Here is a 24,679-nt window from a genome sequence, read left to right on the forward strand (position 1 = left end):
CTCCAGTGCGCCACCGGGCCGGCCCAGGAAATTTAAATTTAAAAAATACTTCTATTACTGTATCATAAAAAATGTGGAATACTTAGGGAGAAATTAATATATATGGAAGACCTGTACACTGAAAACTACAAAATATTGTTGAGAGGAATTAAAGACGTGGAGAGATATATCATGTTCATGAATTAGGAGATTCAGTGTTGTTAATATTAACATGTCAGTTGGCCCCAAATTAATCTATAGATTTAGTGTGATCTCAGTCATAATTTCCAGCAGCCTTTTTCGTAGAAATTGGCAAACTGATTCTAAAATTTATGTAGAAATTCAAATAATGTAGAATAGCAGTAACAATTTTACAAAGAAAACCAATGTTGTAGGGATTAATTGTTAGGCTACAGTAATCAAGACACTGTGCTATGGGCCGAAAGCTAGTCATATAGCTCAGTGGAGCAGAATAGAGAGTCCAGAAATAGACCCACACATATGAGGTGAATTGATTTTAATCAAAATTTCCAGGACAATTCAGTGGCAAAGAAAAATTTTTTTGACTGAAGGTGTCCTATACAGGAAAATAATCCTTAACCCTTACCTGACACTGTGTAAAATAATTCTTTTGTTTTTCCTTTTTGTCTTTTTCCATGTCCGGCAACGGATCGCAACCCTCAGTGTCGCCCCCGTACCGGACCGGGACCGGCAACGGGATCGCAACCTTCGGTGTTGCTCCCGCGCCTCGCTCAGCCAGTGAGCGGGAACTGGTCTGTATGTGGGATCCGAACCCTCGGCGGGAGCGCCGCCGCGCTTCCCAAGCGGCGCACTACAGCAGTGCGCCACCGGGCCGGCCAGTAATTCTTAATGGACTATAAAATATCTAAAACTATAAAAATTCTTGGCAAAAACATAAGAGAAAATTTTGGTGTCCTTAGATTTAAGCAAAGATTTCCTAAGTAGGACAGTAAAGAAAAAGTCAATGAATTGGCATGAAAATTAAATAATTTTTTTAAAATGAAAACAGAAGCCACAGACTGGTAGAAAATATTAACAAAAACAAATATCAGACAAAATCATTTTATCTAGAGTGCATGTAAAAATTGTGCAAGTCAATAATGAGACCAATAACCTATTCCTGTATTGGGAAAAATATTTGAACAGATACTTCACCAAAACAGATATGCAAATGGTAAATAACTACTTGGAAAGATGCTCAACAATATTAGTCATTAGGGAAATGCAGATTAAAACTAGAGATGCCATTGTGTACCCACTAGAAGAAATAAATTTAAAAAGATAGCTCATATCTTAGTAGGTTGAATGTGGACTAGAACTCTGTTTATAATGCTGCCAGTGGGAATACAAAATAATATAATGCCTTTGGAAAACAGTTTGGTTATTTCTTAGAAGTGTCAGCCATACAACCTATCCATGCCCCTCCAGGTTATCACTCAAGAGAAATTAAAGTATATGTCCACACAAAGACATGTACACCAATATTTACAGAGCTGGAACAGGTCAATGGCTAAACAAGTGCGATATATCCATACAATAGAATACCACATAGTAGTAAAATGGAATGAATTATTAATGCACACAGTCATATGGATAAAGCTCAAAATAATTATGCTGATTGCAAGAAATCCAACTAAAATGAGTACATGGCGTAGGATTCAATTTATATAAATTTCTAGAAAATACAAAGTGACTGTGGTTGCCTGGGAATGATTACAGAAGGGGGACTGAGGGATGGAGAAATTTGGGGGGTTTATGATTAATTGTGTTATCCACTGTGGTGATACTTTCGTGGATGCATACGTGTGTGAAGTTCATAAAATTGTACAATATTTTGTACATCATTTATACCTTGATAAATCTGTTAAAAAAACAAAGACAAAGTAGTATGTGAATAGTTTCTATATATGGTGGTATTTTTATAATTTAGCCTAATGTAGTAGCTGCTCTTAACATCATTTACAGTTTTGCCTTTTGAAATTCAAAAAGATTTTCTAGTCACAGGAATTGGCTAAGACGAAAATGTTTCATTATAATAAAGTATTTTACTTTTCAAATAGGCTTCTCAGCAGAGTTTCACTTAATTTTAAAAAACTATCACTTTTCATCCTTAACCTGATAAGGAATATCTCAAAAAAAATACATTGACTTAGGTACAGTGATACATGAAGAAATTGATCTCAGGAAATTAGGGTATTTTTGGAAATTATTTTGTGGGTTAAAATTCATAGTATTTAAGCTCTTTTAAAACCTATTTATATAGGGCAGTTGATGAGGGAGTAGGAAGTACCAGAGAAAAATCATGGATTAGTTTCTTATTTAAAATTTTTGTATTTAACCTTTATCATTGATGATGAGATATATTCTACTTAAATAAAAACTATGTTCTTCATAAATTAGCATTTTTTTTTTTTTTTTGTCTTTTGTCTTTTTCCGTGTCCCGCAACGGATCGCAACCCTCAGTGTTGCCCCCGTACCGGACCGGGGACCGGCAACGGGATCGCAACCCTCGGTGTTGCTCCCGTGCCTCGCTCAGCCCGTGAGCGGGAATTGGTCTGTATGTGGGATCCGAACCCAGTGCGCCACCGGGCCGGCCCATAAATTAGCATTTTTTTTTTTTTTTTTTTTTTTTTGTCTTTTGTCTTTTTCCGTGTCCCGCAACGGATCGCAACCCTCAGTGTTGCCCCCGTACCGGACCGGGGACCGGCAACGGGATCGCAACCCTCGGTGTTGCTCCCGTGCCTCGCTCAGCCAGTGAGCGGGAATTGGTCTGTATGTGGGATCCGAACCCAGTGCGCCACCGGGCCGGCCCATAAATTAGCATTTTTATGTCAGAATTAGTGTACTTTGTGAATGCTTTAATGGTGTCTACAGCATTTATATCAAATGACAAGTATTTGGGACCAATTTTATTCCCTTTCACCTACTTCTTAGGACTTTTTTTTTTAATGTATTCTGTGAACAACTATTTGTATGTGGATTATATTATTCAAGGTAGCGACTATATAAAGATATGTATACCCCCCTCCCCACACACCCCCCTACAATTTTATAATATAGAGAATGTCAACTGTGTGAACTTGGAAGGAAATTTTCCCGTATTTAAATAGTATATTTAAACTTTATCAGTTAAAATTGTTATTGTAAGACCTAATTAGTGGAAGAACTGCTTGTCTGATTTGGTTGTCCTAAGCCATTTCACTACATTATGTGAATTACATTCTTTTTTGAAAAGTTTCCTTCCTGTTTTAAAATAAATTATTAGTGATGGGAATTTTTTTTTTTTTTCCTGGAGGTTTTAGTTTAATCAACATGGTAAGAATTGATTGCCTGCTTTGTATAGCAAAAAATTGTGGAAGAGATTTCGAAGTTCTTGTTTTTGAGAAACTTAGAGTTTTATTGAGAAACAAACAAACAAACAAAAAACAAAAGTAAGATTTCACAAGAATACTAGGAGGGTCCTCAGTTAATCTCATATTAGGATCTGGCTTGATTAATTATTAGATTAATACTATAAATATTAAATTAAGTGTAAAAATTATAATCACAATTAAGTTATATTGAATAGAATAACTACTAAAATTATTATAAAATAAATAAGTATAAAATAATTTTATAAGAAATCTTTATAAATAAATATTAAACAATATAAATAGTATTTATTAAATTATTAAATATTAATCATTAGACAAGGCAGTAGTCTAATAATTGGGATCACTATACATCAGCAACAGCTGGTGATTCATTGCTTAGTGAAGGGCAATCATTTCAGTAATGTGGAGTATGAAAGGATTGTTGACTTGGAGGGGACTGGAAAGGCTTCATGGAAGAGGAGAGATTTTTGCTTAAATGAGTTTATTGGGGTAAAGCAGTTAGATCAGTGCTTGGCTTGTAGTGAGCACTCATTGAATGTTGGCTAGTATTGTTGCTCTCAGCAGCTGCAGCTGGGCCTTGCTGAATGGGAAGGATTATAATAAGCAGACTTGAATGAAGAGGATATTTTTGGCTAGGTAATGACGTGATTTGCTATGAATATGTGGAGTTTATGCTGAAATTGTGAGCCTAGCCTAGCTCTGCTGTTTTTATGCTTGACTACTTTGAATCTCTTAGATGATACCACCACTCTTCTTTCTCTATAACATAGAGTGCTAGATTCATCCGTATTTTATTTTGGTTAGTTTAATTTTTGGTTACCGTTAAAATGAATATGTGTTTATCAGTAAAGATTTTGTTAATCTTCACTTAAAGTTTTTTTTTTTCTCCAATAGGAACATCGAAATTTGCCTTTTATGCGTGAGCTGAGGTATCTATTTGCACTTCTTGTTGGTACCAAAAGGAAATATGTTGATCCATCAAGAGCAGTTGAAATTCTTAAGGATGCTTTTAAATCAAATGACTCACAACAGGTAACTTACTTATTAGCCATTTACTTTTTTAATTAATTTGATTGATCCTTAAGCACATTTTCTAAGAATACATGACAATTTAAGATGCCTTATTCAGCTCTATTAAAAATAATATGGAGTCATTTAAAACATTTATTTGGAAGACTTTAAATTTAAAAAGTAAGTGATCTTGAAAGTATAAAGATAAATGAAGTTGTAATTTACATTATGATCGATATTGATAAGTGAAAACAATGGATAAAATTAAGAATGTTCACAAATGTTTAATTAAAAATCTTCACAAATGTGTGATAAACCATTGTCAGTATAATACACTTGCTTTTGATATCCCTGTTTTTGCTGGCAGGGAGTAGTTTTTCTTCTCAGAAAGGTTTTTGAAAGACATTACCTTTGTTATTTTTGCTTTTGTTTTCTGTTCTTTATATTGTGCTTTTGTGGTAGCTTTTTATTCATTTCCTAAAAGGAATATTTGGAATTTTCCTATAAAAATAGAAAATGCCTATAAACAAATCAACAGTTTCACAATAGTTTGAAAAATCAAAGAAATTCAAAAAGGAAGACAGGAGCAAGGAGTAACAGAGAATAACAACAGTGTTGTAAAAGATGTCAGAGAAGAAGTAATGGACAGAAGATAAAATGTTATTTTAGAAGAGGTTCAGGAAGCCAGTATGCCTGCATTGTACTTGGATGTACTCTGTCTACAGTACTCGGATATACTTCTGTTATGTGGATGTATGTAGGGAGTCATTGTATGTAGGGTTCTGAAAGATTCTGTCAGCATCCTCCCCATGCTTTTTCTTTTATTTGTTGTTTTGGGGGTTGTGTGTGTGTGTTTAATTTCTAACAACGGCTTGTTAGGTTTATATTCAGTGTCGTTACTCTCTCTGTCACAATAACACTTAACACAAGTCAAAAGAAGTAATATTCATAAAAGGGATTTCAAACCATCATTTTAGGGTACCCTTCTGGTTCTAAGTGTGTGCTTTATTTATTTATTTTTTTTCTGTAGCATTTTTTTTCCTTTAGTGTGTGTACTATCTTTGTCAGTGGCTCTGAGTATACAATTAAATTTTAAAACATTACTTCTGTTCCCTGACTTATGTTTTCTTCTGGAATTGCTTTTTCCTTGTGTTTTTCTTGGTTATTTTCTTTTCTGTTGATGGTTTCTGCAGAATGTGTAGTGATCCTTGGGTATCTTTTCATATTTAAAGAGGAAGCAGCCTAAACTTTATTTGGAGCCATGTATGTACATAGGTGGGGCTATGCAGTTTGAGTTCAAGTCAGATGGAGATAACTAGCCGTTATGCTGTAATGTGCTCCTGAATACCACAGAATAAATGACTTTGTTTTAGGCTAGCAGTGTAGACTAACTAGTGTTCTTATTATTGATTCATTTTTTTTCTAGAAGTCTTTTAAAGTAGATGCTGATATAGGTTTGATTCTCTTCTGGTCCACAAACACTTGAATCTGAAGTATACATTAGTGACTTAAAATAAATTCATAAATGACGTAAGCATCATGATTTTTTTTAAAAAGCGGATTTATACTTACATTTCATATTTTTTCTAAATATTATATATCATGTTTTGAAAATGCCAGTTTGTGAGGTACCCTTTGATAGAGAGTACTGTCACTTTTAACTATATATTTCTTTTAGTTTAAAAGTAAAATTTTGTGGGCCGGCCCGGTGGCGCACTGCTACAGTGCACTGCTTGGGAAGTGCGGCAGCGCTCCCGCCGAGGGTTCGGATCCCACATACAGACTGGCCGCTCACTGGCTGAGCGAGGTACGGGAGCAACACCGAGGGTTGCGATCCCGTTGCCGGTCCCGGTCCGGTCTGGGTGCGACACTGAGGGTTGCGACCCATTGCCGGTCATGAAAAAAGACAAAAAGGAAAAAAAAAAAAAAAGTAAAATTTTGTATTAAAGACCTCATTTTTTTTCTCTTGATGAAAGGATGTAGAATTTTTATTTTATAATTGTAGGTGTTTAGCAAAGGCAGGGGTTAACTTCTAACGAGTATTATTATAACTAGGGAACTTTTTTGTTTCCTGTTAGATATAACCTTGTATATAAGTAAAGTTATAGAAAAGTATGGAAAGTTGTTTTAAGGTGTTATAAGTTTCTAGGACAGAAGTAACAAATTATCACAAACTGAGTGGCTTAAAAACAATAGAAAATTATTCTCTAACAGTTCTAGAGCCCAGAGGTCCAAAATAAAGGTGTTGGTAGGAAACACGTTCCCTCTAATATCTCTAGGGGAGAATCCTTCCTTGCCTCTCTACCATCTTCTGGTGGCTTCTAGTGCTCCTTGACTTGTGGCAGGAGTGCTTCAATCTTTCTCCATCTTCACTTGGCCTTTTCCCCTATGTTTCGACGTCTTCTCTTTTTCTGTTTCTTTTAAAGACATCCATCATTGGATTTAGGGCCTGCCCTAATCCTGGATCTCATCTCAAGATCTTTACCCTCATTATGTCTGCAAAGACCCTTACTCGGAATAAGGTAACATTCTGAGGTTGTAGGTGGACATGTATTTTGGCGGGCCAAAATATTCAACCCACTACAGGTGATATGGATGTTTATAGCTGGATTTTTGTACTGAGTTTAGTCCTATTTAACTGTATGGTTTTTGGAACAATTTACTTAAGCTTCCTTGACCTTAGTTTCAACATTTTTAAGGTGAATACATTGACCTAGATGCTCTTCAAAAAACTTCTGCTTGGGAAAATATATGATAGTATGTTTGTTTTATATTTGGAGTTATTTTGGTAAGTAAAGGAAAATTGTATACTGATACATCTGTCTTTTAGCAGTTTCATTATGGTTGATTTATTTTTTCTCTCATGTTCTATGTGAACGTATTTTCTGTGTTCCACCTCACATTGCTGAGAGTATTATGGTAGCTGATAATTACAGCTGCCACTATCTATTCCTGTTTCTTCTTGCTTTCTTTTTTTTTAAGTACAGGAAGCAAGGATCAAAGAAAGGGATTGTGAAATGTGATGTATGTGCTGGCTCTGAATGGAGGATTATTTTGAGGTCATGGGATGGTGGATTTGCTTATTGGGGAATCAGTGATTAGTTGGACTCAGCCTGTCCAAATTGATAGGTGTCTTAGTAAAGAAGGATATGGCTTAAAAAGCTGGGTGTGTAAGTTGAATTAAGAAAATGAATTGTCAAAAAGCACTAGTTTTCCTTCTAAGAGAAAAGCCAGTAATAATTCTTTATAAAATTAAGAATGTTTGGGGGAGTAATAATTATTATTTAAAATCTCATTTGTAAGTTTGAAACTTTATATATATTTTTCCTAAGTGTAACCCAATAAAAGTGGTTGACAATACAATGCTTTTTTTTTTTTTTCCCCCCAATATTGATTCTATACCCTGGTTAAATTATTAAAGTTTTTTGCATTTGATGTGTAACATTTCACGTGATACCTTTGTGAGGAATCCATAATTATGCATTTTGGTGACTGGCTATAGGTTTCATGTTGTAACATTTAGTATTTTTATTAGTGGGCTCGAATATCAACAAGACTTTTTTCTTTCCACAGCAAGACGTGAGTGAGTTTACACACAAATTATTAGATTGGTTAGAAGATGCCTTCCAAATGAAAGCTGAAGAGGAGACGTAAGTTACCGTGAAGTTTAGTGATGGGATCTTAGGGAGTCAATAAATAGCATTCAATTTTTCCTCTTATATATCCAGTATCAACAGAGAAATAGGAAACCAAGATAGAATTATGAGAGTCTCAATATTATCTGAATTATTCACAAGCTGTTTGGAATTTGGGGGCACAAATGCTGGGTAGCTTTAGGTTTCACTGTAAGATCAGAATCTAGCCAGAAAAATCTAAAAAGTAATTCCTGAAAGGGCTAATCTCACATGCGTAGTTCTTTTCCTTAGATTCAGCAGTCACCTTTCATGAGGAGCAATGGATTAGTGGTGAGAAAAGATGCTAGGAATATTAATTCTGACGAAGTCCTTTCACACGGAAACATGAGGACAGGGATATAAAGTTCCTCCTGAGCATTCTCTAGCTGCTTATTCTTTATGCCTTAGTGTTAACCATTAAAACTCTGTTTATATTAATATGTAGCTGGCTTTCTTAGTGGAGGAAATCAACACACTTTCGTGGCGGTCCTGCTCCCACTCTATAGGCCGTTCTCCTAATACCAATCATTTGTTCTTTTTGTATTTTATTGAAACATCGATGGGCCATTTAGATTGCCACCATAAGGCACTGACACAAGTTTACAAGATGTAGTAGTTAAAATAACACTTAGAATACAGGCTGAATTCCAGGCTGAAAATTCTCTCCCTTCTCTTTTTTTCTTTTTAAATTATGGCCAGCCTTGATCTGCAATGAGATGAAATTAAAAGATATTCTAATCAAAAGAAGTTAAGTAAGATATGCTCCCAAACTTTAATACAGACCTCCTTCCCTTTTGCTACTAAAACTCATGGAAAAATTGTTTACAAATGATATCCCCTTAATTTTTTAAAGTAAAGTTTAAAGAAGTTATACTCAAAAATTAGATTATTTTGCCCTGTGGTTACAATCTAGCAAAAAAGAAAAATTATCTCCCAGTTTCTTAGTTTGTGCAGTCTCAGCTACAAGCATGTCATTTCTGTTTCTGAATAGAGTTCACTTATTCATGTGTAGTTCCTTTAGTACTTCAAATGTTGGATTTCATATGCTCTAATTTTAGATTTCAGAGGATTATTAGGACACACGATTAACCTTGGTCTCTTAACCTTTGAAATTTTGAAACAAAAGTAAAACTTTAACCTCTTTCCTATCAATTCAACTTTAATATCAGAACCTAGTGCAATTTCTCCTCGAGTTTTAGCCGAAGACTATAACAGAAACTTAAGATAATATGGCAAAATAAGAAAATCATCTTGGTTTAGTTCTGCCAGGATGCCAGTCATTAAGGGCCAGTTGGTTGCAGACAACTCTCTGTGAACTTACTTTGGGAGAAATCTCTCAAGAGGTTAATTTAGCACAAAGTTTACCATATCTGAGGGAAAAACATCCCATTTTTTGCAAACTGTTTCTGTCATAGAATGTGGCATTTGAGAGCTGCTTTCTTCTTGGCATGTTTAGGACTTTATGATGTTGGCAGCTTTGGTTGTCTCAGATGCCATTTTTTTTCTGACCACCAAAGCTCTTTCGTTGCATTTTCCTTAGGAGCTCCAGTTTGCCAGCCTCCAGTGCTGCACTGAATGGAAGTGCTTTTTAATAACTTATTTTTGTACCACGATGGCCACTGCCACTGTGTTTTGCTATGGAATCACTTAGGCCTGTGAAACCTGTCACTTAGGTTTGTTTCTCTTTTCTCTTCATGTTAGTTTTTCTCTTCTCTTCGTGTTACTTTCACTGGAAAATCTCCCCCTCAGATTCCTGAACTGAATCTGCTGTTGATGCTTCTGAAACCTGAGCCCCAGGATCCAGTGAAGATCATCACCTGTGATGTTATTTCTTCAGCTTCTGGAATGTTCTAGGCCTTGAATATATTTCTCTCTGCTACAACTTTTTCTGGGTGGGATATGCTTCTAGAGTTTGGTTTTTTTTTTTTTTTCTTCCCCTTTTTGCCTTTTTTCGTGACCGGCAACGGATCGCAACCCTCAGAGTCGCGCCCGGACCGGACCGGGAGCGGCAACGGGATCGCAACCCTCAGAGTCGCGCCCGGACCGGACCGGGAGCGGCAACGGGATCGCAACCCTCAGAGTCGCGCCCGGACCGGACCGGGAGCGGCAACGGGATCGCAACCCTCAGAGTCGCGCCCGGACCGGACCGGGAGCGGCAACGGGATCGCAACCCTCGGTGTTGCTCCCACACCTCGCTCAGCCAGTGAGCGGCCGGTCTGTATGTGGGATCCGAACCCTCGGTGGGAGCGCCGCCGCACTTCCCAGGCGGCGCACTGTAGCAGCGCACCACCAGGCCGGCCCTAGAGTTTGGTTTTATGTATACAAATATATAGCGTGTACATATATACACACACATGCATATATACACACACACATACAGAGTACTTAAAAAACTTAATGGTAGGCCGGCCCGTGGCTCACTCGGTAGAGTGCGGTGCTGATAACACCAAGGCCCCGGGTTTGGATCCCATATAGGGATGGCCGGTTTGCTCACTGGCTGAGCGTGGTGCTGACAACACCAAGTCAAGGGTTAAGATCCCCTTACCGGTCATCTTTTAAAAAAAAAAAAAAAAAAAAAAAAAAAAAAAAAAAAAAAAAAAAAAAAAAAAAAAAAAACTTCATGGTAGATTCATATTATCTTTTAATTCCATTTTTCCATGAACTTTTTGAAGTACTCTTGTATATATGTGTACTTTTTCTTCCTTTTAGGAAGACTTAGTTGAATTTTTAACAGTTTAACCCACTTGTTAGCCTCTATCTCATGTAGAGCCAGCCCTGATTGATGGATCTGAGTGTCTTTTCTTCCTGTTCTTTGACATTGTTTTCCAGCCTATGTATTTGTTTTTTTTTTCCTAACTTATTCCTCCAATACTGTCTTGTTAGTTTCCTCATAAAGAAGGTTAGTGAAATATGAGTTAGAAGGATTCCCAATTCATTTATTATTTAAACATATTTTGTCCACTTTCACCTCTTGGTGGATTCCACCAGGGTTATTTATTCTCTCATCAGACCAACGGACAGCCCATGCGCAGAATTGATCTATGGTTGTCCAACCTGATTTCTCTTTAGAACAGATCATGTTTCTTGATCCTTTCTTTAGAGTTCTAATGCCAAAAATATGCTGTTCATGTTCCCTCAGAGCCTGAAAAATATCTGTATCTCAGTCTATGAAAACTGTGTCTCTTTGAAATTCTGAGTAATCCTTTGAATACTTTACCCTGAAATTTCTAGTTACTCCTCTCAGATCTATCCAGATTTTCTGTAAGCATTTCATATAATGTCCTATCTTTAACACATGACTAGGAACACATGATTAGGAAATTGCTTTTTATCCGTAGCTTCCTATTTTACTGTTTCCTGAATCCCTGTTCCTTCTGAAGGGATAAATCTATTCTGATTTGTGGAAATCTTTCGTATTATCTATTTATTTTTTGTTAAATTTCTCTAGATCCCAGTCACCTTTTTCTAATCTAGTAACTATCAAATTATTTCCCCCTTTTGTAAAACTGTTATAAAAGAAACTAGAACTTTTCCATTTCGTCTGAAATCTATGTCTCATTTGAAACATGTCCTTTTCATTCATTTCTCAGTAATTTTTACTTTGTCCTTTACTGTTTGTGGAACTAGACTGATATTCGAACAACTGTGCTCTTCTTGTCTAGAGCAGAGCTTTCCAATTGGAGTTCCATGGCAAGACAAATTATGGGAATGTGGAGGTATTGATCTTGCTTCTCTGATCATGTGAAAACATGTGCTTTTACCCCAAAGTTCTCAGCATGTATTATTCGTGTGCCAAAAAAGTTGGGAAGTACTTTAAGTATTCTAGACTACTCTGTCAGCTGCCCTAGACCTTTGTATTCTTCCTATGCCAACCTAATTCCCAAGGAGAAAGTGACACTGATACAAGTTTTTTTTTTTGGTCTTTGATATTTGCGTTAATGTAAGCTTTTCTTCTGCCTTCATGCAAGTGATGGGTGTATCAATTTAATTCTAGGAGTCTCATGTCTTCTTAATTGCTCTTCAGTTGTGTTTCTCACATTTCTGTTGGTGTAAATACAGTCTCAGTCCCTGAGATTCACAAGCTGAAATGCATAGTAAAGAATATTTGAGAGATTTCAAAGGACAAGGTAAACAAATTCTGGAAGATTCCTGCCTGAATCCTTAGAGGTCAGTGCTTACCACAGATCAGTGGAGGGCATGCCAAAATTCAAATAGAAAGGTTTGAAAAGAAATTTGGAAGAGAGCTCAGAGTTAGTAGAGCCCCTCACACCCAGTTCCTTCTGCCAAAGTCACCAAATAAAATAGCCATCAGATAAATCATTGCTCTTTTTCCATGGGGTGCTTGTGTAATGGGTAAGGAGAAAGGCCAGGAATGTTACTTTGTATGTGGAAATATGAAACTATGAAAATAGAGATTCTACTAGTATTTACATGTAGAGATTCACAGACTTTTTTATCAAAAGAGACAATCTTTGAATCTTTCCTCTTCCCCATATCAGTGTCAAGTTCTTTTTGTTATCATGGTGTAAAAAATAAGGTGTGAGATAAATCATTTCTATGGAGTAAAGATGCCAAGAGATTAAGTATATGTGGTGGGAAGACACATAGATTTTGGAGTAAGATTTGAGTTCACCTTTCAGCTTGAACACTTACTAGTTGTGTGAATTTGGGCAAATGACTTAAACTGCTCTACAGTTTTATTGTCAGTAAAACAGAGGTAATAACCTTTTTATCCGTCAAGATGGACTAGGTAATTCTGTGGCAACAACCCAAAACTTTAGAGGCAATTATAATATCCTTAAATGTGCCCCATGGGTGTAAGCAAGTGGCGGTACTCATTTCTTTACTCAGGGCCCCAGGCTGACAGAGGCTTCATCTCATCTTAGGCTTCTGGGATTATCCTGGCACTGAAAAGTATACTGGCCCTTAGAGTTTCTGCCCAGAAGTGACACACATCACTCTTGCTCACATTTTGTTGGGCAAAGCAAATCGTATTGCCTGCCTAACTTTAAAGTACATGGAAACACCTCACACCCATTAAGGTGGCTGTTATTAAAAAACAAAAAACGACGATGGTGACTGTGTGGAGAAATTGGAACTGTTCTATACATGGGGATATAAAATGGTGCAGATAACAGTGGAAAATAGAATGGCAGGTCCTCAAAAGATTAGAATTACCATATGATCCAGCTATTCTGCTTCTGGATATATATCTGAAAGAATTGAAAGCAGGGTCTCAAAGAGATATTTGTACACCCATGTTCATAGCGGTATTATTCACAGTAGGCAAAAGGTGGAGCCACATGTCCATTGGTAGATGAATGAAAAAACAAAATATTCTATTGTGGTATATACACACAATGGAATATTATTCAGTTAAAAGGATGGAAATTCTGACACATGTTGTAACATGGATGAACATTGAAGACATTATGCTGAGTGGAATAAGCCTCTCACAAAAAAATACTATAGTCACTTATATGAGGTATAAAGAATTGTTAACTCATAGAACAGAAAGTAAAATGGTGATTGTCAGGAGCTGGGGTGAAGGGGAAATGTGGAGTTGTTAAATGAATGTAGTTTCAGTCTGCAACAGGAATAGAATTCTGGAGATTGGTTATACAATAATGTGAATATACTTAACATTACTGAACTGTTCACTTTAAAATGGTTAAGATGGTAAATTTTATATGTGCATTTTATCACAGTTAAAATTTTTTTAAAAAATTTAAAAAATGACTGGCAAAGCACATCTTACCATGTACCTGAAATTGGAAGGCCAGAAATTATTTTGAATAGCTCTAAAGATGACCACACTACCTAATGCAGTTGTAAGGGTTAAGTGAAGTACTTGCCACAATTATTCCATGTAACACATCTATTAAAGGACAGATAATGCCCCCTCCCTCCTACCCCCCAGCTTTTTAAAATGGTTGTCTTAGTCTGTTTTCTGGTTTTATAACAGAATACCATAGACTGGATAATTTATAATGAGCAGAAACTTATTTGGCTCGCAGTTCTGGAGGCTGGGTAGTCCAAGATAGAGGGGCTGTGTCTGGTGAGGGGCTTCTTGGCAGATCATAACATGGCGGAAGGCATCACATGGGCAAGAAAGAGTGAGATACTGATCTTGAAGTCTCCAGTTGTTTTATAATTGGTATTAGTCCATTCATTAGGGTGGGTCCCTCATGACCTAAACACCTCCTGTTAGGCCCCTCCTCTCAACACTGTTCTTTATGGATTAATTTTGTAACACAAGAACTTTGATGGACACATTCAAACCGTGATAAAAGTACTTTACAAATTTAATTAATCACAAAATTAATGAAGAAAAATTCTGTATACAATTGTGAATACAACACGGTATTTATACACTAAGGCCAAGATAAATTTTGTCTTTTTAGGCCACACAGTACAAACTGTGGAAAGACAGTTATAAATTTGTTAACTTTTGTTTGCTTCAAGCAAAAAAGATATAAAACCAAATTTGAATGTTAAACAAGTTGGAAAATTCGCAGAAGACTGTTTCTGCCAGCAACATGAAACTTCAGAAAAGGATGGAGTAGTAGCTTATTAGCTTTTCTGGATCAAAGCTGGTATTTTGTTCCTTCACTGGTGTTGCCTGTTTTCGAATTGTATGCGCTCTTCTATGTAAATGCAGGAAATAATATTAACATTTTGTAGAAACCTATTCTGACTGAAAGTGTCTTTCTGTCCTTGCCAACAAGTCCAAATAAGTGTGTATTGTACAGACTAGAAGTATGAAACTGAAATATATGATAATAATAGAAAGAGCAGGCACTTCCTGAGCACAGACTGTGTCAAGTTCTATTCCAAGTTCGTTCCATGTAGTAACTCATTTTAACCTTTATAAGAGTCCTGTGAGTTCAGTTACCATAATTATCCTCAGCTGACAGGTGAATAGATGTAAGAATGAATTTAAAAGTACCTTGCCCAAGGTGACACTGTAAATAGCAGAGCCAAGTGTGTGATAGCCACATAAATGTTACCGTCTTATAATCTATTATAATTATTTTAATTTTTTGTCTATTATTTATAGTTATAAAAATTATAACCACATTTATATTTTTTAACATGCTTTAGGGATGAAGAGAAGCCAAAGAACCCCATGGTGGAGTTGTTCTATGGAAGATTCCTAGCTGTGGGAGTGCTTGAAGGTATAGTTACATGTTTACTTTCTTACTACAAGTGAAGAGATATTATTATCCATTAGTTCTTTTGTCTTGAAATTGACTCTTTATTTGTTGAATGGTTTTTATTTTTAATTTTTTTTGCTCTGTTTAGTAAGTAGTTCCTGTTGCTTTGCTGCTACTAATCATTTGCAGAGTGCACAGAATTTAGTAAATGAAAAGGGAGGAACAGAATCCATTATCACTTGCTGGTTGATATTTCATTTTATCCTAAAGTTTTTTCCAGTGAGAGGGCTTCTGTGATGCTCTGAGTTGTTGGAATATAGAGATTAATGGGGCAGTTGGTAGATCCTTTAAATGTAATATCGGAGTAGAATACTGGGTTTGGTATGATGTTCACTAGTTTTTTTTTTTTTTCATGTTGAAAGCTGGATTTAGCAAACTTAGCATAGTCAGGGTGTTGTAGGGTTCTCATTTTTTGAGTGATTGTAAAATTCTTAGCTACTAGTTTTCAAGAGAGAGTATTATTCTATATTTTGAAAAATCAGTTAAGAGTAATACTGTTTCATCTATCCTAAATACTTGTTGCTTAAAATTTGGGCCTAACCAGTTTTTTTTTTTTGGTTTTCCTAATAGTGGAGGAGAACTGGACTCTTTAGATAAAACTTTATATAACATTATTAAGTCCCAAAGCATAAACTTTTGAAAAATTGTTTTTCCCAAATGACTCCATACATCAGCTTTTGAAAGTTATTTTTTCCAGATTACCCAAGGTATAAAATTTGGAAAATTGTATACTTCACAAACAAGTATCGATTCCCACAAATTTTGTTTGAATGTAGTTTGATGGTTTAAGATTTAGAAAAAGACAGATACTAATTCAGATTTTAGTCAGGCATTTAAAAGGTTATATTGAGGGGTCAGAATATTTTTGTTTGCCTCAAATAATAAATATTGATTACGTAAGTGGAATATTTTACATAGTATATTACATTTGGTCACTCATACTATTCTGATTTTATTTGAAGTAGAACATGGTATCTGAAGCAATGAGTAGATCTAATTAGGCTGTAACTGGGTACTATTTATAATATCCTGCATGAACATTATAATCAGCATTATACTGATTCTGAAAAGTGATTATTAAAATTTTTAATTTGTCAATCATCATTGAAGTCTTTGTACTTGTATTAGTAAGTTGCTTCAAAGCAATTGTACTACATAAATGTGTATACATTTGCACTTGAACTATGTATTTGCCTCACTAAAAACAATATATTTTAGAGCACTTTCGTATCATTTTTACATACATCTTTCTAGTGCTTTCTGTTAGACTAGTGGTTTTCTGTTGAGGGTGGTTTTCATTTTGTTTGCTAAAGTACTCCTGCTGCAAAAGTTCCTCAGCTTTTTGAGAACTTCTGGTTCACTGATTCTTCCATTTTGTTTTTCTCAGCCATTTTCTGTACTTCACTTTCTTCCTAGTTCATAATTAAAATCACTCTTATAAATACCTAAATCTCTTTTTCCCTATTCCCTTTTGGCACTACCTCCCTGGCTACCTCCCTGGCTATTCTTTGACCCTAAGCTGTTCATCTTCTCTCTCCGTGTCCTGAGTATTTGAGTATTGCTAGGGAAGTGTTACCCAAATGGGCTAACTGTAATGGATCACGAATTTGTAGTACTACTGACCTTCACTGGTCCCAATCATTTAACCTCATCAGACAGTCGTACTTGTTTTGTATAATCACTGTCCTTTCTCCCATTTTTTGCAGTAATTTTTTTCATCTTTTTTACTCATTTTAAATCTAACTTCTTTGTCTCCTTATTTTCTGAGAAAGATGTTACATCAGAGATTTTATGGAGCTAATGAAACTTAACCATGGGTCCTGTCCAAGGCCCTGAATTTAATTTTATGTTTGTAATTTTGTATCATATTTCTTAAAAACAACTTCCTCAAATAGATGAGGCTTAGGGTCTGGTACCTAGATCTATCCCTATCTCTACCATATTCTTTTTATTTGTTTCTTTAAATCATGAAGGAATTAATACAGTTTTATATTGAAAGATTATTCTTTATATGTGCTCAGCATTTTATCCATTCATGCTTTTACTCAGATCATATTCTAGTATCTTGCTTTTTTCTGTATCTTGAGACTCTCCCTCTTCCTTGTTTTTCTTATCACTGTTTAGATAGACATGGTCTGGTATCTCACATCTTTAAAAAAAAAATTATCCCTTCCTGTACTCTTTCTCAGTTTATATCCTAACTTTTTACTCCTATTCAGAGTTAATCCTCTTTGAAGAGAAGAGTTTGTTTCACCTGTTTCCTCCCAATTTATTCAACCCACTCACTTTAGCTTCTGGCCCCACAGCTAGTCTAAGGTTATTGATTTCCTACAAGTGGTCAAATCCATTTGGATCCCTTTTACTTTTCATAGTGAACTCTTATCAACTATTAATACTGTTGACTCTGTTGTCTCCTCCTCATTGTCCTTTTTCCTATTCTTTTCTTAAAAAAACACTTCTCTGGCTTCTATGACACCACATTCTCTTGGCTTTTCTCCTGCTTCTGTGGGTACTTCTTAGAAGTTATATTCATAGTCTCTTCTGCTTGCATCTAAAGGTGAAGGAGATTCTTAAGAATAGGCTTAGGCCCTCTTCTTCCTTTCTCATTCCCCAGGCAGTCTCATTCACTGCCTTGATTTCCTGCTATCAATAAGCCAGAAATTCTCCAGCAATTTATATCCACAGATCAGAAATTAATCTCAGTTATAGACTCATATATCCAACTTTTCTCAAATTGAAATCTCATGGGCCATTCTGAACCACTGATTTCTGCTGCTACTTCAAAACAAAAGAAAAAAAATCCTCTGCTTTTCCTTCAGTGGTCTACTTTTAAGTATGTAAAAATCAATCCAATTGTTCTAGAAATCTGAGTGTCATTCTTGATACCTTCCTTGCTCTATCTCCCATCCTGCCTACGAGTCAGTCAAGTCTTATTGGTGCTTCCTCTTGAATATAGGTGTAAATATGTGTGTGTGTGTAATTCCATCTGTTTTTGTGCATTTTTACTATTAATCCTCTAATCCACACTATCTTTATTTCTGGATGTATTCTGCAATAGTCTTTTAACAGTCTACCACCCACTTCACACAGTTGCCATAAAGGTGTTTCAGAGTCATAAATCTGATCCTATTATTCCTAGATGTAACTGTTCAGTGACTTTCTATTATACTCAGAGTACAGTGAAAAAAAAAAAAAAATTCTTAACAGGACTGCAAGACCTTGTAGATTTTGATCCCCTACCTGAATTTTCATTGTCATCTCTCCCTTGCTCTCCCGCAAGCTATACTGACTTTCCCTTTAGTTCCTCAAACATGCCAAATTCTTTGCAGCCTTAAAGTCTTTGTCTAGCTATTCCTTGGCCAAGAATACTCCACAGCCCCTAGACAATTCTGGCCTAACTAACTCCCACTCAATCCTCAAATCTCAGCTTAAATGTCATTTTGCCATGAAAGTCTTTCCTGCTCTGCCCTCCACCCTCTAAGACTAGGTTACCTCCCACTTTTATACTCTATTCTCACAGCTTTCTATCTCACCACACCTTTCATAACACTTAAAATAGTGAGCAATTATTTGTTCATAAGTATGTGCGTAATTAATGTAATCTTTCTTCTAGACGAGGCTGAGTGTTTCCTCAGCTCAGAGACCATATATATCATGTTTACTGCTATATGTATTCCCAGAGTTTGGCACAGTTTCTTGCCTTTAGAAGGTACTTCTTGCAAGAATAAATATACATACATATATTTTTATATAATTACGTACATGCATATGTATAGGCGTATAATTAATATCTGTGGCTGATGTGAATGTACATATGTACACGTATAAAAACCACCTGGTAAATTACAGTAACTCACTATTCTCTGAAACATAGTGTTACAGCTTTCAGGTTCAGGAGGTATATACTGGTATACTTACTTTTAGTAACTAAAAGGCCATATTGGAGAACATTAATTTAAGTAACTCTCCCCTTTCTTATAGGTAAAAAATTTGAAAACACTGAAATGTTTGGTCAGTACCCACTTCAGGTCAATGGGTTCAAAGATCTGCATGAGTGCCTAGAAGCTGCGATGATTGAAGGAGAAATCGAGTCTTTGCATTCAGAGAATTCAGGAAAATCAGGCCAAGAGGTGAGTTTAGCATTTTTATTATTTCCTTTCTTCTCCAGGTTTTTCTTTACAATGCTATAAGGTACAATTTAAGTTTCTGATTATATAGCTACCTAATAATTGACAGAATACTCAGAAAATATGTTTGAGTTTAATTATGATAACTTTGACATATTTGGGAAAACTGCACAGTCAATATGGCCTGTAATCTATGTTAAATTCTCATTTAAACAACTTATTTCAAAATTGTTAAAATTCTTCTTTAGGACATTGTTCAGTCTTCTTAGACTTTTCATTCAAGGTGCCAGCCATTAGCAGCATTATAGTCCTGGAAGCAGAGAAGAAAAACACTGATATTAGGGTGTATTTTTATATAGGTTTATGTTACTTATATAAAATGTTAGAATTTGCCCAGGCCTCTATAGGCAACACCAGACATCTTTCCTTGTAAAATTGCTGTGTGATTGCATAAGGTCAGATGGAAGAACTTACTTTCTCAAGAAGGAAATAATTTTTTAAATTGTAAATCTATTTATCTTATTTCTGCTGGTTTCTTTCTCTCAACCCTAAGGTTAATAGTAATTTTAGATGTGGATTAGAATTCAGAAATTCTTCCCAGTGCCATGTGAGATCAAAGTAAGGAAGCCAACTTTGCTTATCACATTCTAAAACTTAAGAGGTGTTTTTGTTATTAGACCTTTTTAGTCTATTTCAGGTAATATCCATATAAAACAAATTCCTTAAAACTTAACTTTCCATAAAAACCCATATCCAATTCAGGAAATCTCAGTTCAGGTAATCATTAGCATTTTGGGCAGGAGAGATAGTACTGAATAGCTTTTTACATTTATGAGCTTTATTTAGAGAAAAGTAACAACTGTCAATATCCTAGTCAAATTCAGTTTAGCAGGTATGCATCATTCCTGCTTTTTTTGGATGATCGAATTTGAATTAGTATACTCTTAATTTATTGACAGATTTGTGATGGTATATTATAGTGCTTGAAATTATCACACAATAGAGTATGAAGAAATTTCATTTAATTAGCACTTCAAAAATACTTGTTACATTATTTTATATGTCTGCATTTGTTCATTTACAAGTTTATTAATTCTCCTTTCTCTTTAAATAGTATGTTATATAAAACTTGAAGCTGTCATATGAAAATAATTTTCTTTTGAGGTTTTGTTGAAATTTATGCTTAATTGAACAGTTGCCAAAGTGTGTGTGGAGGGTTTGATTGGGGGAAGGAAATTATAGCTACAGTCATTATCATGATTTGGCTCATAGGAACGAGGCATCTAATTCCTTAAATGCTAGCTATTTTAAAACATTTTAAATATAATTATCACAAGTACAAATTTTATATTTGTTAGTGTTATATCTTTTTCATAAATTGGTTTAAATTCTAGAAGGGAAATTAAAATTAAAAACAGGAAAATATCACTTTCTAGGTTTTAGCATGAGAGTTGTCATCATTTATGCTGTAAGAATATTTTTTTCCTTTTAGTATTACATCTTACAAGTTATTTTATCACAAGATTTTGACAGTTGGATACGTTAAGAATAAGTACAATTCAACATAATATTGAAGAAGACAGAAGACTTGAGCTACTAAGCAATGATTTTAACCAGTGTCTTTTTCTTTGGGTTAGAAATTCTAATGTAAAGAATTATCATGGAAGAAGAACAGTTGTTAAAAGGTTTTTCTCTTTCCTGATTGTGTGTTATACTCACTCTGGGAATTTTCAAAAGGTGTGGAAAACTTTTAGGAAGTAGTTAAGTTTTAACTAAATTGTGTACCCAATTATTTGTGATGTCAGCATTGTGATGATGTGTACAAGAATGTCAGTGCCAACATCCTGTGTCTGTAATTGCAATGGAGAAAACAGAAAGATGATATTAAGGTTTTTTTGTTGTTTTGTTTTCTTTCAGCATTGGTTTACCGAACTACCACCTGTATTAACCTTTGAATTGTCAAGATTTGAATTTAATCAGGCATTGGGAAGACCAGAAAAAATTCACAACAAATTAGAATTTCCCCAAGTTTTATATCTGGACAGGTATGGTTTGGTGTACAGCATGACTTAATTTTGAAACAGTGTAGTAAGCAAGTGAGGAATTTTATTGTTTAGAGAAAAGTTTTGCTTAATTTTTAAAAAAATTGGTCTTCACTTTTGAATAATATGTCTAGTACCATTTTTCAAGGAAAGTGGAATTCATTTTATATTAGAAAGATATAGTTGCTGGGAATAATGTTATAAGGAAGTAAAAAAAATGAGATTAGTTTTGTAATCTTAAAATTCTGTTAGAATTTTAAAAAATACTATTTTGTATCATTTGATGTCTTATTATAAAATTTCAAATGAATTGATCTTTGGTGGTGATGGCAAGACTTAATATTACATCTACTTCCAAAATATTTAGAAATGCTAATAATTGCCATTTTTTTCCCTCTGATAGATACATGCACAGAAACAGAGAAATAACAAGAATTAAGAGGGAAGAGATAAAGAGACTTAAAGATTACCTCACAGTATTACAACAAAGACTAGAAAGGTATTTTAACTTTTATAAAATTATGGGGTAACTATAGAAAATTATGTATTTGGTGACTGTCTAGATTAATTTTAAATTTGTTTTGATTTGATTTTAGGAGTGGATAATCATCCTAGTTTGATATTTTGCTTGAATAGTTTGGTTTTGAGTTCTGTTAGAAAGTAAAAATATAGTCGGCTTTTGAAGATTATTTTAGCATTTAAAATTGAATATCTCATTGTCAACAAGTAATGCTTGTGGTGCTGAAAATAGATATGTTTACCTGAATCTTTCTTTTCGCATGAGACTGAATATTACTCCTGAGATTTCTCTTAAAATGAATGGTAGCTGAGTTTTTCTTCTTAACATAGAGGATACAAACTCATATACCTAACAGGGCTTCACAGAAGCTTCATAAAGGAGGAAATCGGGTCAGGTATAAGATGGTGGGTGAGGGGGCTTAGCGAGCCCATTTGTGTGTAGAGGGAGCGACTGCATCCAGTGCTAGTGGTCTAGTGCCATGCATGAATGTGGTCTCACTGTTGTATAGAGTTTGGGGTTATTTCTAAAAGAAGCCAGAATCTAGACTATCATATATTCTATAGGTCAGCCAAAAGCCTACAGGCTGAAGTGTGGCCTGCGGGATCCCAGTTTGTAACCTCTGATCTAATCTTTATTCCCTAATTTTAGTATTAATTTGCAAATTAATAGCCTAAAACTTTTTATACAAAAATAATATATCTTATTTCAATAATTTTTATTCTTAAAAAGTATCATTAATCATACTGGGAAAAGATCAGAGGTAAAAGGTAGGAGGATAATATAAGTCAACATCTTGATCATAAGACCAGATGACAGATCTAAAAATAAAATCAGTCTTGAGGAGATGATACTGTCAGTTTTTATTTTCCTTTTGAGTTACATTTTAGAGCAATATTTAAATATTTTAACTATATATATATACACACACTCAGCCTTAATCAGCTTTGGTTTCCTTCCTTTGGAAAACATTTAATTTGAATTATTTCTTGAATTTATATTTAGTTTTACCTTTTTTATTTGAAAACGAATTTCATTGTTGAAAATTTATTGAAGTGTGGTATCATGTTTTATAAGAATTATTTTTTAAAAAACGAATGTGCTGTATATACAAATAAAAGTATTCATACATTTTACGGTTAACAGATATTTAAGCTATGGTTCGGGTCCCAAACGATTCCCCTTGGTAGATGTTCTGCAGTATGCATTGGAATTTGCCTCAAGTAAACCTGTTTGCACTTCTCCTGTTGATGATATTGATGCTAGTTCCCCACCTAGTGGTTCCATACCATCACAGACATTACCAAGGTAAAAAACTTTCTTGATGCAAGAGATAGCTATGTTACGTAGGTTACATAATAATGTAATTGGTGCTTTTAAAGCTTTTATAAAATATATGTTGTGATTTATTTTTGCAAACTCTTAAAAAGAGTAGATTTCTTAGAAGATTTATGGCTTCTGGGAGTTTTCTTATTTCAGTAGATTTTATGGTTGTGGATTGAAATTTTCATCATATTTATTTCTGTTCAGAATTATACTGTAGATTGTTTTGGTATGCCGTTATATAAGTTTCAGTTTTTTATGATCAGTGAAAATACTGTTACATTAGAATTTGTTTCTGTAATGTAAGCTGGTCAGTATTAGTACAGGAAGGTCTTTATAATTTCAGTATACCTGACTCACTTTTTAAAAATGAATATTATTAAGTTGTTTTTACTCTAAAGCTACAATTTCATCCTTATAATAATTTAGTCCTCATATATTAAGAATCTCTTTAGGGTATTAACTCAATCCACGTATTTCTTTTTTAAGATCTTTTTCTTTTGAAATTATAAGCCAATTTAATGCTACATGTTTGGCACAATCCTTGTACAGAGCTTCAATTAGAAAGTTTATTAATAAATATTCTATGCTTTGAAAATACAGCACAACAGAACAACAGGGAGCTGCTTCTTCAGAGCTGCCAAGCACATCACCTGCATCAGTTGCTGCCATTTCATCAAGATCCATAATACACAAACCATTCACTCAGTCCCGGATACCTCCAGATTTGCCCATGCATCCTGCACCAAGGCACATAACAGAAGAAGAACTTTCTGTGCTAGAAAGCTGTTTACATCGCTGGAGGACAGAAATAGAAAATGACACCAGGGGTAAGAAGCTTCTCATAGCATAGCTACTGTCACTTCAGATGGATATGTATAATGTTAAAATTGAGAAGGGAAATAACCTTTGGATTTCATATTTAAATATTTTACTAATTATTTTTCTAGAAAGGTTATATGTAAGATAGACTAGTCTGGCTTCCCATTTTTATGATAGTAATATCAGGTTCACAGGGACCAAAAGATTTTCCCTGGACTACTTAGCTGATTAATGACATAGCAGATGGTCTGATTTTTCTAGTTCAGTGCTCTAAATTTATATCAAATTGGTATTCACAGCTACTCTATTGGTGAAACTTCATACAACATCAAAGTTTGTACATATCAATTATGTACTTCCCCTGATGTTTATACAGTGAAGAAGTGCAAGTGATAAAAAAATTTTCTTTAGGCTTAAGTGAATTTTAACATTTAATCTTCTCTAACAGATTTCCAGATACAAGCTATGAGCCCAATGCTGTCCTGTAACAGGTTTAACTGGCATGCAACAAAATAAGAAAGATGTGGACAGTGCTTTGGGGGGTGTATGTGTGTTGTTAAGTTGCCATCTGT

General features: G+C 34.8%; 1 protein-coding gene across 1 annotated transcript in view; it reads left to right on the forward strand.

Annotated features, from left to right (window-relative positions):
• Positions 1 to 24,679, forward strand: part of USP25 (ubiquitin specific peptidase 25) — a 158,211-nt gene that overhangs the window by 85,325 nt on the left and 48,207 nt on the right. The window contains exons 11-18 of the mRNA XM_008572152.1: positions 4,269 to 4,406; positions 7,959 to 8,035; positions 15,164 to 15,237; positions 19,258 to 19,406; positions 21,321 to 21,448; positions 21,849 to 21,944; positions 23,109 to 23,270; positions 23,889 to 24,115. Of these exons, the coding sequence (XP_008570374.1) occupies positions 4,269 to 4,406; positions 7,959 to 8,035; positions 15,164 to 15,237; positions 19,258 to 19,406; positions 21,321 to 21,448; positions 21,849 to 21,944; positions 23,109 to 23,270; positions 23,889 to 24,115 (1,051 nt within the window). The remainder of the gene's footprint in view (positions 1 to 4,268; positions 4,407 to 7,958; positions 8,036 to 15,163; positions 15,238 to 19,257; positions 19,407 to 21,320; positions 21,449 to 21,848; positions 21,945 to 23,108; positions 23,271 to 23,888; positions 24,116 to 24,679) is intronic.

Source organism: Galeopterus variegatus, unplaced genomic scaffold (assembly GCF_000696425.1).
Source record: "Galeopterus variegatus unplaced genomic scaffold, G_variegatus-3.0.2 Scaffold758, whole genome shotgun sequence".
Lineage (NCBI taxonomy): Eukaryota > Metazoa > Chordata > Mammalia > Dermoptera > Cynocephalidae > Galeopterus > Galeopterus variegatus.